Source organism: Fukomys damarensis, unplaced genomic scaffold, assembly GCF_012274545.1.
Source record: "Fukomys damarensis isolate Sample0158 unplaced genomic scaffold, DMR_v1.0_HiC HiC_scaffold_37, whole genome shotgun sequence".
In the NCBI taxonomy this organism is placed as follows: domain Eukaryota; kingdom Metazoa; phylum Chordata; class Mammalia; order Rodentia; family Bathyergidae; genus Fukomys; species Fukomys damarensis.
Genome location: NW_022900949.1, coordinates 54,599,216 through 54,612,565, shown reverse-complemented (window position 1 = coordinate 54,612,565; position 13,350 = coordinate 54,599,216). Strand labels below are relative to the sequence as shown.

The following is a 13,350-nucleotide window of genomic DNA, read 5'->3' as shown; positions in this document are numbered from 1 at the left end:
TGAAACCCAGCAAAAAAAAAAAAAAAAAAAAAAAAAAAGTGTTTTTCATATATTCCATTTGGAGTATAGCCACTATCAATTTCTCAACAGTAGTTGATACCTGTGTATATAGATCATCTTAATAAGCTTGAAAATAATACACATTTATCTGTTAAAAAACAAAAATCAAGTTTTCAACTTTATAAACACCCCTCACATCTAAAACTGTACTATGTATGCATGTGTGTTTTGTCATCCCATTTTTTTTTTTGGTAGCAGGGACTGAACGCAGGTCCTTGTGAGTGGCAAAGCAGGTGGTGGGACCACTGAGTAAATCCCTGGCCCTGCATGTGTGTGTTTGATACATTTTAAGAAATGTACTTAGAAATAGAGAACACATTTTACTGTACATATAATTCACAGAATTATAAACAGTTTAGTGTTTCTGAAATAGATCACACTACGGTCAAAGGTAATAGTCACATGACTTAGCAAAAAAATAACTGAGAGTTTAGATAGAAAAAAAAACCAGGGCCACAGTGAGACAGGAGGAGAAAATTAACATAGAATTAGTGCATGATACAGTACTTGGTCAAATAAAGTAAGAGAAAAGACTTATTCAGGATGCTCAGATAAGAATTAGCTGTAAACAAAGGAAACCATTCAAATTGTTGTGGGGAAATTGGTTCAGCCTGGCTGCTAATATGACTCAGAAGTCTATCAGTGAGCAAGGATCTAAATCAGGGTTCCTCAACACTGGGACTAAGAAGCTTGAGCTGCATAACTGTTGTGAGGGGCTGTACTGTGCACCATAGGCTGACTTTTACCTGCAACAGTTCCTTCTCTAGTTCTAACAACCCAAAACACTGCTAGATAATACTGAATCACCCTGAAGGACAAATGACCAGTGGCTGAAAAACCAATGTCAGTCCTAGAGAGAAACAAACTTGCCACACGTCCACCTTCCTAGACTGCTTAGTGTACTGTTCTTGCTTATACAGATCCAAATCCTCTACGTAGAACCTTCCTTTATCATCAGCAGCTCTCCTATTTCCTCTAATCCTCTACCCTCCTTTTCCTCTCTGTCCATCTCTTTTTCAGGGAAAGTGTTCAAACCTAGGCCTCTTGCACGCTGGTTAAATTCTCTATCATTATATCTACCAGTTGTTTATATTTTGGGCAAAGATATGCTGAAATTCTACACACTTATTGTTTTCTAAAAATTTCCAGCATAGAGCTAGTGGTGCAGCACAATAGTAGACTTGCATGCCTAACATGCAAGAGATGCGAGGTTCAATTTCCAGAGTGGCAAAATAAAAACTCCTAGCACATCCAGAATAAGGGGTATGTTCAACAATCAAGGTAGAGCTAGCATTCAAAAACTGTTCAAGAACAGAAGTGGGAGGTAGAAAATGTAACTTACATAAATTCTCAATATTCGTTTTTGCTTATTCCTGACAAAGGACTCAAGGTTTATCAGTAAATGATTGTGAAGGTCTCTAAATCAGTAGGTAAATAATATAAAACAAAAATCAAATTGTTCACGTTACCCAACCCTAAGGTTTAGCTATTTTTTATAATAAAAAATTTTATGACGGGGCCGGGGATTTAGCTCAGCGGTTCGGTGGCCTGCCTTGCAAGCGCAAGGACCCGAGTTCAATCCCCGGTACCAAAACAAAAAACAAAAAACAAAACAATTATGATGGAGATAAACTATAATCCAATTGTGTTAAATGTTATAACTGCAACATAATTACCTGGACTAGGAATCTGGTCACGGTATTTTGGAACCTCATCGTTCAGAGTCTGAAGCATAGCCCACATTGTGAACGAGAAGAGTGCAGCCAGGAACCCATAAAAAACTAGGTAGAAGAGCAAGATCAAACCTGTAAAACAAGTTAAATCCCATCAAATGTGGAAATACACACCTGTACACATGCTTGGCCAGGTTAAAAAACAAGCTCAAGCTTTGCCATGCACACAGCTCAGTATTCCCATATTCATAAAAATGTGCCCGAGCAAGGGTACTTCGGCAGGCAGCACCCACTCAGCCCACGAGCCCCGCTAACTTTCTGGTATTTCCACATTAAAGTAGCTTCTGTCATTCCCATTCTAGTTCAAACTCCGAGCTGTAGAATTCCAGCGGATAGAGGAGTGTTCCCAAAATGAATTTGACCTCTAAAAAGAGGAAAAAAATGATTTTTAAGTGGGATAACACCTCCCCCAATATAGCTGCACATTTAAGTGGCAAATAGACAATAATCTGTACATTTAACCCATATTTCACACTGTAATTATTGGTATAAATTCAAGTTTTAAAAGAGAGTGGATTTAAAGAGTAACAACCAGGAAATGTAAAAAGACAAAAATCATGAAGATGATACTCAATGAATAAAGTGTAGGAGACCCTAGTCAAGTGGAAGGGCTCATGCAGAAGTGAAAAGTGAGTAAGACACTCTCCTGCTAGGCAAAAGCAAGATTTGGCAGATACATTTCAACATTAAGGGCTTATTTCTTCCTTTACAATATGAAACTCTTAGATCCCTCCCAAGCTAATGACTCATTTATTGGAGCACCTATACTCCATTTTTCTCATCTACATTCAAAAATAACATCAGAAGTCATTACAATCAAGATTTGCTTCAGAATACATTGTTATAGCCACTCATTTATACTGAAATACATAAAAGTTGATCAAAGGTACTAAACAAACTTGTAGGTATAACAAAACTGAAAATAGTACTGCAAACTTGCAATCATATCAGCTTTATTTCCCAGTCTTTATAACCTACTATTTTGTTTGCCAAAGGGTTCCAAGCAGACCCCTACAGGAAGCACTTCCAAGGGTTTCTAGGATTTCTATAATTATATATTCTTGAACATAATAATTTTTCTCTGTGGTAATTGACTGAACAATTATCTTCTGATTTTCAAATAACACCATGACCCCAAAACAGGTTATGCCAAGGTTAGATAACTACATATCAGGAAACCATTCCCTACTCCCTTTTTCAAGAAGGGGAAATAAAGCAGTTTCACTTTAATTTAACTAGATCACACCCCTCTCCCCAATTACCAGGAAGCCAAGATAGGGAGCAAGAAGACAGAAGAAAGAGAGCAGGACAGGATGTCACCTTCAGACAGCATCACTTCCCTACCACACACTGCAATCCTGCTGCAGAAAAAGAAAACGAAGACCAATCTCAAAGGGGCGATTCATTTGCTAGAAGGAAATAACATAGCCCAAATATCATTTTAGTGACAAAAAGAAAAAAAAAAGATTCTTTTAGATGTAAATGGGTATAGAAAATATAGACAAAATCCTCTACAGAAGACCAGGATGGACAAATGCAGCAGTCTTCAGTTTACAAACATAAATTTTTTTTTTTTCTTTTGGTACCAGGGATCAAACTCAGGCCCTTGCACTTGCGAGGCAGACAGCAGAACCACTGAGCCAAATCCCCGGCCCTCACAAACATAATTTGTTCCACGATTTTGGAAAAGATGGGCACCTCTGTGTTTGTGCAGCAAAGATGTGTAGTCACATTTGTCACCCAATGTAGAGTTTGCAAATAAAAACAAAATCCTGCCAAAGCTTTTGTTTGTGAACTGAGGTGTCAGTGTATATAAACTAACTGGTGTGGCTGTATGACAGTAAAACTTTGCTTACAGAAATAGGCACACTGGTGCAGTAATAGTTTATCGACTCATGCACCACATATCAAACTTAAGATACCATTATTTTCATATCATTTTCAAAGTTTCGATTTTAAATTTCCAAGAAAAGTAATATGAAATTTATAAGTGACAAAATGAGTAGATAGCAGACATAAGCAAGCTGTATCCAAGCCTAATCCCAGCTTCTCAGGAGGCTGAGGCAGGAGATCGTAAGTTCCAGGTCAGTCAGGGTATCTTGGCAAGACTGTCTCAAAATAAAATTCAAAAGGGCTGGAGAGGGTTGAGGATTTAGTTCAGTAGTTCTGCCACCTGCCTCGCAAGCCCAAGGACCTGAGTTCCATGCCCTGTACCAAAAGGGGGGGGCGCTAGAGATGTACCTTAGTGGTAGAATGCCTGCCCAGTGTGTGTGAGGTCCTGGGTTCAATCCCCAGCACCGCAGAACATAAACACACACACTAACATCCATTTCTAAACCTGCTGCCACATACTAGCAGCCACCAGATATAAATAAAAAAGTTGTTTTCAGCTTTGAAGGGACTTTTGCCTACTTGAAAAATTTTGTTTGCCAAGATCCAAACCTAATACTTAAAAATAAAAACTAGGCTGGTTGCGGTGGCACAAGCCTGTGATTCCAGCACCGGGAGACTGAAGCCAGTCTGAATTACACAGCAAGTTCAAGGCCAGCCTGGACTACATAGAAGATCCTGCAAAAAGACCACAAGAACAAGAGAAGAGTAAAATAAACTATAATCAAATCAAAGACTGTTCAAAAAAAGAAAGACCATAAATAAAGGTAGCGATACTTTTTTTCATCTTAACCCTGTCCTCTTCCCTAAGAAGAGAAATAAAAAGTTGTAAATTGCTGCTCTTGTCTTGGAGTTAATCTGCAGTGAGGTTAGTGTCTCAAATGCAGGCTGGTAATGAATGGGCTTAGCTCAGCAGTGGAGTTCTTCTCCTGGGGCAGCTGGATCAATAATGGGTAGTGAATATATGGCACGTGATCTCTGAGCCATGTGTGCTCGTGAGATACCTAATACGTACCATATTTTATCATGTCATTCACGTCCAAAATGTAAAACTGTAAACAATTCCCATAAGTCATTACTCAACTGAAGAAATATGAGCGGGGCATGGTCCACATACCTGTAATCCCAGCATTCTGGGAGGCTGAGGTAGTTGGGTCCCAAGTTTGAGCCTAGGCTGGGCAACTTAGTGAGAACCTGTCACAAAAATAAACTTTTTTTTTTTTGGAGATAGGGTTTTGGTATGTATGTAGTCCAGGCTGGCTTCCAACTCACAGCAATCCAATCCTCCTGCCTCAGCCTCCTCTAAGGCTGGAATTATAGGCGTGAACTCCCAAGCCTGGCTACCAAAACCAATATTTTTAGCCAGGCACAGTGGTGCACACCTATAATTCCAGCCCTGGGGAGGCTGAGGCAGGAAAAGTGCCAAGAGTTAAAGGCCAGCCTGGGCTACATAGTGAATTCAGGGCCAGTCTGAACTACAAAGGGAGACCCTGCCTGGAAAAACAACAAAGCAAAACAAAAACCCCAAAAATAAAACATTATCTTGGGGCCGGGGATTTAGCTCAGCGGTTTGGTGGCATGCCTTGCAAGCGCAAGGACCCGAGTTCAATCCCTGGTACCAAAAAAAAAAAAAAAAAAAAAAAAAAAAAAAAAAAAAAAAAAAAAAAAAAAGAGAGAGAGAGAAAGAAAGAAAAAAGTTTGAGGTCAAATGGATCATAACCAAACATATTTATTCATATTTTTGCTCAGTGCAAAAACCCTGGGTTTAATCCCTAGTACTTCCAAAAACAAAAAGAATATGGACAACTCTTAAGAAACATCAGTTTATGGAGTTTTTTTGTTTTGTCTGCAATGTTGAGGACTGACCCAGGGCATTGTGCTTGGTAATAGGCAAGCACTCTATCACTGGTCTATACCTCTAGCTTGAATCATCAGTCTTTTAAAGTTTGAAGTAGGGCCTGGGATTTTAGCTCAGTGGTTCTGCCACCTGCCTCATAAGCACAAAGACCCAAGTTCAATCTCTGGTACCAAAAAGAAAAAAAAAAAAAAAAGAGAGAAAGAAAGAAAAAAGTTTGAAGTCAAATGAATCATAACCAAACATATTTATTCAAGCACCAAACAAATCTGAGGAAAGATGGATTTTATTTCTCTGTTGAAGTTAGTCAAAGAAAGTTGACATGAGTAAATGGACCAAAGTTAGTAAAAAGAAAGGTCTTGCACTTCATATGTTGGTAGAAAGATCATGGTTTAAAATCCTGAGAGATTTGGTCTATGAAGTTTCCATGGCAATTCATGTAGTGTATATGTTGACACGTGGAAATCATCTTAATTTTATTTCTGCAACTAAGGAATCATTTCCCTCTTCCTTTAATTGAGTTTTGTTACACTTCATTGAGAAGATTGGAGTCTGAGTAGAAAGTCTCACTATTTTCCAAGGATACGGAAAAATTTTCTTGTTAAACTGTTGGGAAAGTCTCTTTTAGTCAATATTATCAACTCCTTTATTTTATTTAGATGCAGACTTTCAGTAAGATGTCAAATAAGATTTTATTTCTGGGTAATTTTGGCTTCACAACTTTAAATCCTAGAGCAACGTGTATACAATTAAGATATTTCTGACATTTAGTCTTACAAGTAGATCAGTTCTAGAATTTAGGCATTTTTACTTCTGTAGAGTTTTGAATCTCTCCAGAATTGCATGTAGATAGCTTTTATTTCTGTGCATTTAAAAACCCCATTCAGGAAATATCTACAAAGTAAAAATGAGAGGAAATTATTTTTTCATGAACATTTTGATACACATTTTGTCAAGCTAATTGATTCACCAGTTTCTTACACTGATTATAATCAATGTTTAATTCAAAGAGAGGGAAGCATTCATCTTATTTGTAGGCTATTAAAAGTTCCACTCTTCACAAATTACCAAGGTTGGGGTAACCAAAGTTATATTTTTGTCATAGACAAAAACTTCAACTCCAAGCCATAATGTTGAACAGAATTGGAGTTTTTTCTTTAGAATTTCATGAAAAGGCAAATGAAAGCTTATCAGAATGCTTGTATTTTCTTTTCTCTCTGGAACATCAACACCAGTATATTGCTGGCAGCTATTATATTAAAAATAAAGTATATTTTCACTATCACTAACAAAAAACAAACAAACAAACAAACAAAAAAACCAAACAAAGCCGGGTGTGGTGCCGCACCCCTGTAATCCCAGCACTCGGGAGGCTGAGGCAGGAAGATCGCTGTGAGTTCGAGACCAGCCTGGGCTACATAGTGAGTTCCAGGTCAGTCTCAACTACATAGTAAGACCCTGTCTCAAAACAAACAAACAAACAAACCAGTTTAATGCTGTAATCTGCGTTTTTCTACTGTCACATCGTCATTCTTACCATATAGAAAGATGACAACTGTTACTTATTTTCACTCTGAGATCTAAGGACACACAAGAGAAGAGTTGACATGCCTGTAGTACCACCTACTAGGGAGGCTGAGGCAGGAGAATTCTAAACTCAGGGCTAACCTGGACAATTTAGCCTGTCTTGAAATTAAAAAAAAATTTTTTAAATAATGGGATGTGGGGCCAGGGACTTAGCTCAGTGGCACTGAGCCTGTCTCACAAGCTCAAGGTCCTGAGTTTGATCTTGGTACAAACAACAACAACAAAAAAAACAGTGTGTGGCTCAGTGGGAGCCTAAGTGGGTTCAACTGCTTATGGTGTTGGGAGTAAGGGGAGAGAGGAGGAAGGAGGAAGGGACAAGGGGAAAGAGAAGGAAGAGGAGGAGGAGATGTCAAATGTTTATAATTTCAGCCCCTCTTCTATGGGCACAGATCCTCTTCCCTCTCTTTATATCTCATCTTGAAAAGCCCCAATACTCCAACCCCCCCTTATTCTGATGACAGGAGACAGGAAATCCAGCAGGTGGCGGTACAGCAGGGTGGTTATACATAATCAGGCCAGAGTCAGGTGCGGCTCAAATCCTGACTAGCCACGGTTCATCTGCATGGCCTTCAAAAAAGCCGTCTCCATTCCCATATGAAAAAAAGAGTGACAGCAATATCTAGCCAATTACGCACATTGTACAAAGGAAAATCAAAGTCACGAGATTTGACAACACTAAAACCAAAACTCTTAAGGGGAGAAAAAGACCAACAAACTAGAAATGATTTTTGAAATTCTACTGCAATTAAGCTTTACAAACTTAAATTTTAAAGTTTAACCCAATCAATTTTTATTTTACTCTCAAAAAAATGTCTTAACAAGCTGGGCATAGTGGCGCAGGCCTGTCATCCCAGCACTAGGGAGGCTGAGGCAGGAGGATTGTTGTGAGTTCGAGACCAGCTTGAGCTACATGAGTTCCAGGTCAGTCTCAACTACATAGTGAGACCCTGTCTCAAACAAAACAAAACAAAAAAGTCTTAAATGAGGCTGGATTCATGTGGACTTTGTAAAAGAAACCAAGAAACAAGAAATCTGGCCAAGGTTTACCCTGTGTCATCCAGGAAAAGGAGCAGTGCGCCCTGTCTTGCTAGTGTTTCAACCCCAGCTGGTGTAGTGCTCAAGCTTGGCAGGACCAGGGCAAGCACAAGGCACCGCCCTCTGCAGTATGACCTATCCAGAGGAGACCCAGCCACAGCTCCACCTGGGAGGCGCCCACCCCCACTCTGGTTGTATTATGAGCTAAAAACTTGGGAAAGAGCTGTATTTAGGGTTCTCAAAGTTTAATTATAAAGGAAAATATCATATAACCTGTGAAACCACTACTACAACAAAGAACATTTTCATCATCTCCAAAAGGTTCCTTATGTCCCAGTAATCCATGCACCACACCAGGAGTCAATTATTTCCTTTTTCCTAGTTTGTATACAACTTTAAAATTCCTGATTTTTATATTTAATCAATAATCTTGAATTAAAATCCCAACAATATGGCAGGAATAAATTTAAAACTAGCCAAATTTGATATTTGGCATTTTCAAAGCAGGCTTTAAAAAAAAAACAAACCACAAAGTGTTATTTATAGAAAGACTCTTAAAATTGAAATACATAATAGTTAAAAATAAACAGGAAAATAAATGTGACATTACTGTGAGCAAACTAGAATTCAAGACAGAAGTATTAACAGCAAGAGAGGTATTAATGGCAAGAGTATTTTATATTAACAAAAAGCAAAAAAACACATCAAGGTACAGCATTCTGCTACAAGCACAAACACACACTAGCACACATAATCCTACAATCATGACTAGAGATTTTTAAATGTCTTCCCTAGAAATCTAAACACTGACTAAATATCAAAATCTGTTTTGTTGTTCTGTTTTGTTTTTTCTTGAGACAGGGTCTCACTATGTAGACCAGGCTGGCCCTGGATTTGTGGTGATCCTCCTGCCTTAGCCTCCCAAGTGCTGGGATTACAGACATGCGCCACCATGCCTGGCCATCAAAATAAACATTAATTATTTTTTAAAACAAAACTGTTTTTAATACATACAGAACTGTGTACTCACGGGTGTGTGTGTGTGTGTATGGCCTCACCCAAGCTAAGCAAGCACTCTATTGCTAAATAATGCCTCTACTCAGAAAATACTCTACAACTTAGAACACTACCATCAAAGTGAGCATGACTTTAATTACAAAAAATGGAGTTGGAGGTAAAGTTCATCAGTAGAATACCTGCTTAGCATGTGGGTTCAATCCCTAGCATCCCCCCCGAACAAAATTGAAAACATTAAAACAAAGAGCTCTCCCTATCCAAGCCAAGTGTGGTGGTGTGTGATCCCAGCACTTAGAGAGGCTGAAGGGAGGAGGCACAAGCCTGAGTTTCACATAAGCAATTTAGTGAGACTCTGCCTCAAAATACAGTATTTTTAAAGGAGGGTGGGGTGGGAATGCAGCTCAGTGGCAAAGCACTCCTGAGTTCTGTCCTCTGCAACCACAAAGAAAAACACAAAAACAAGGCCATAGTCTCTAAAATCAAAATATTTAGACACAGACAGTAAATAGAAATTTAGAAAATGACTTCTTAAATTTTCAAGAGCAAGACATGGTGGTATGTGCCTGTAAACCTAGCATTCTGAGAGGTTGAGGCATGAGCTCAAGCTCATCCTGGGCAACTTACTTAGTGAGACCTTGTATCAAAACAAAACATTAAAGGGGCTGGAGATGTAGGTCTATGGAAAAGCCCTGGGTTCAATCCTCAGTACTGCAAACAAAACAAAACCAGAAAAAAACCCAAGCCAAATACAGTTCATTTCTGTTACTGTTGAGTACTATTTCACGATGCAGATATACCAGTTTATGTATCTATTTAATGTGCTGATAGTAACCTGGGTTATTTCCAATTTGGAGCTATTGTGAATAGACCTGTGAGCACTCTTGTACAAGTGTTTCTGTGGATACATGTTTTCATTCCTCTTGGATAAACACCTAGAGAAGCTGGCTCAGTGGTTAGGTGCAATTTACTTCAGTTTTGGAGTCAACCTTGGTCTTGCTATGTAGCCCAGGCTGGCCTTGAACTTGTAGTGATCCTCCTGCCTCAGCTTCCCAGGGATTACAAGTGTGTGCCACTACACCCAGCTTATATTTGCTTTTCATAACAACTATTAAAAAGTTTTCAAAGAAGATAAATGTTAAGGGTATTTTTTTTTTGTTTTTGCAGTATTTGGAATTGAACTCAAGCATTCTACAACTGAGCAACATTCCTAGCCCTGTATTATAGTGGGTTTTTTTTTGTTTTTGTTTTGTTTTTTGAGACAAGGAAGATTTTGCTATGTAGTTCAGGTTGGTCTTCAACTCTGCAATATTCCTGCCTCAGCCTCCCAGGTGCTAGTTACAGGTGTGTGCCACCACACCCAGCTGGGTTTTTTTTTTTTTTTTTTTAGGTAGGGTCTCCCGTTTCAGGTAGCCCTGAAACTCATCAAGCAGCCCAGGCTGGCCTCCAACTCTCAGCAATTCTCCTGAGTGCTGGGATTACAGGTATGCACCACCACACCTGGCAACTGTAGTATGTTTTAAAACATATCACACAGTTAACAGTAGTTACCCAGGGAAGAAGCTGAGGACAACAGTGGATTTATTGGTTATTCACTTTGAATTTGTGAAACTTCACACAATGGTGTCATTTCTGATATGTGTAAGTAACTATGCCAAGAGTCTGTATCCCAGCTCAGATTTCTTCAATCAGCCTATACTAACTTCTAACTTCGGAAGCAAACTGCACCTGCTGCTCATTTTTGGTTTTGTTTTTGAGTTTGAGAGAGTCTCCCTATATATATATATATAGTCCAGGCTGGCCTCGACCTTGCAATGATCCTCCTGCCTTAGCCTCCCAAGTGCTGGGTTTACAGGTGTGGACCACCACGCTACTCATTTTTGTAAATCAAATACTGCAAAACAGCCAATATTGTCTACTTTCAATAGCAGTTAAGAAACTGTAATAGGCACCATGTGGCCAGCAAAACTTAAAATACTTATGTGCTTCCTATTCTAAAGCATTTATACAGTCTTTATTTTTAATTCCAAAGTGAGACTTGAAACTACATACAACTTCCCTCTCTTACAGAGGAAACTAAAATGGAGAGGTTTTAAGTGAGTTATGTAAGTTTAGATGTAGGTGTGGAACTAGAATTTAAGCCTATATTCTGAGTCCCAGTCTGCTTTTTATCTCAGGGCATTTTAGTGGATTTCTATGACGTGTCGAGTAAAATGTGTGTGCGCGCTTTTACTATGGTGCTTTATCTGGAAACTTCAAAATGAAGCAAATTTAATAGAACAGTCATAGTGATCTGAGTGATGGAATTATGCCTTTCTGTACAATAATCTCCATAAATAAAACTTTCATTGTGGAGTGAAGCCAGCAACTCACAATATTCTCAACTTAAGCCAAAGACTAGATGAATCATAAGCTGAAATTGACAATTTATTCATCAGAAAAATAATAATGCTATCGGTACAATACTATAGGGAAATAAAAGTGCAGATGTAAATCCCACGTGTACCTACACAGGCAGGCAAATAATGCAGGATACAAAGATTCAGGCATCACTGGAATGCCAACCTATGTGAGCTTATATAAACTTTCCGACAGCAATGGGGATCCAAACATGGTTTGGGGTTTAGGAAACAGCTGCAGCCCTAGAAATAATGAGAGCAGTGAAATTATACTAGTTTAGGTCACAATGATTCCAAGCAATTGTCTACCTCTTCCTGGAACTCCATGAGGAGTTGAGAGCCCACCTTTCTTTCTCAGAGTCATCAACATGACAGTTTTTTTTATAGCACCAGATAAAAGTTGGAAGGCCATCAATACATTTGTATTTGGAACAAATTTGAAAAAATTACAGATGATCTTCATCTGGTGTTTTAAGTTATTTAATCAAAGAATTTATAAGAAAGACACTACAGATGCTGGTAAAATGGGGACAGGAGGAATGTTGAGTGCTAGGAATATGATATTTTATTTACTTATTTAATTTTGTTTTGTTTTTTTTTGAGACAGGGTCTCACTATGTAGTTGAGACTGACCTGGAACTCACTATGTAGTCCAGGCTGGTCTCGAATTCACAGCGAACCTCCTTCCTCAGCCTCCTGAGTGCTGCAATTACAGGTGTGTGCCACCACGGCTAGCTGGAATATGATATTTTAAACAGGTGGCTAGATAAAGCTAGGAAAAACTGGGCGTGGTGGCACATGCCTGTAATCCCAACACTCGGGAGGCTGAGGCAGGAGGAGGATCGCTGTGAGTTTGAGACCAGCCTGGGCTACATAGTGAGTTCCAGGTCAGTCTCAACTACATAGTGAGACCCTGTCTCAAAAAAAAAAAAAAAGCTAGGAAACACATGAGCGTCTTGGGTGTTCTTTATACACTTTCACAAGATGGAGGAAGGAAGGATGGTGAAAGGGCCACATACACCAAAAAGATGTTTGGAGGCAAAACTGGCACAGAAGGGCCAGGCTGACACCCAAACCTAGAAAAGGATGTTGAAAGTGCTAAAAATTGTAAACGTAAGAGCAATCCAGAACATCCATGAAGGAAGCGGAATAAGTTCTGTTTACCATGCAATATATATGGTATTGGAATTACAGAATTAGCGATGCCATCTAAGCTTTACTCCCGAGGTTGTGGGATATGCAGGAAGCAAACACAGGAGCTTAGCATCTGAGATGTCAGCCAAGAAGCAAAGGTTGTGAATGATCTTTTTAACTGCTTTAAGAGACTGCCAGGAAAGAAGATGGAGAAAGTAAGGTCAAAAACAGCACCGGGGAATATACATTTAGGAAACAAGAAAAGAGAGGAAAAGACTAGGAAAGGAACGGTCAGAGAAGGAGAGGTCACTTTTTATGGGCCAGATTCTGAAAACCAGCTAAAAACCACAAGAAAAGCAGGTCAGTTCCAGAGTTGTACCTTACCACGGTGCCAGCAAAGTACTAAGAAGTCACAAATGACAGCTAGCTCTACCTATGTCTTAGAAACAAGTTTACAAGTTTCAACAGGTATGTGACAAATTTTAAGGAATCTTTTCAAAAATATTATATTACCCTGTAGTGGAGAGAAAGACATTATTAGATAAACCCTCACATGAGAGCAGGTAACTTGAAGGGGGGAAAAAAAACTTTATAAAGTTTTCAAAAAGATGCTGAAGAGCCAAAAAAAAAAAAAAAAAAAAAA

General features: G+C 38.9%; 1 protein-coding gene across 2 annotated transcripts in view; it reads right to left on the bottom strand.

Moving 5' to 3' along the window:
• Positions 1-13,350, bottom strand: part of Atp1b3 (ATPase Na+/K+ transporting subunit beta 3) — a 29,960-nt gene that overhangs the window by 14,308 nt on the left and 2,302 nt on the right. The window contains exons 1-2 of one of the 2 annotated variants that reach the window (XM_010608196.2): positions 3,056-3,133; positions 1,737-1,865 (exon numbers count right to left, since the gene is read on the bottom strand). In XM_010608196.2, coding sequence (XP_010606498.2) covers positions 1,737-1,803 — 67 coding nt within the window. In that variant the 5' untranslated portion in view covers positions 1,804-1,865; positions 3,056-3,133. Of the gene's footprint in view, positions 1-1,736; positions 1,866-3,055; positions 3,134-13,350 lie in introns of those variants that run through there. The other variant, XM_033759447.1, reaches the window with a different exon arrangement.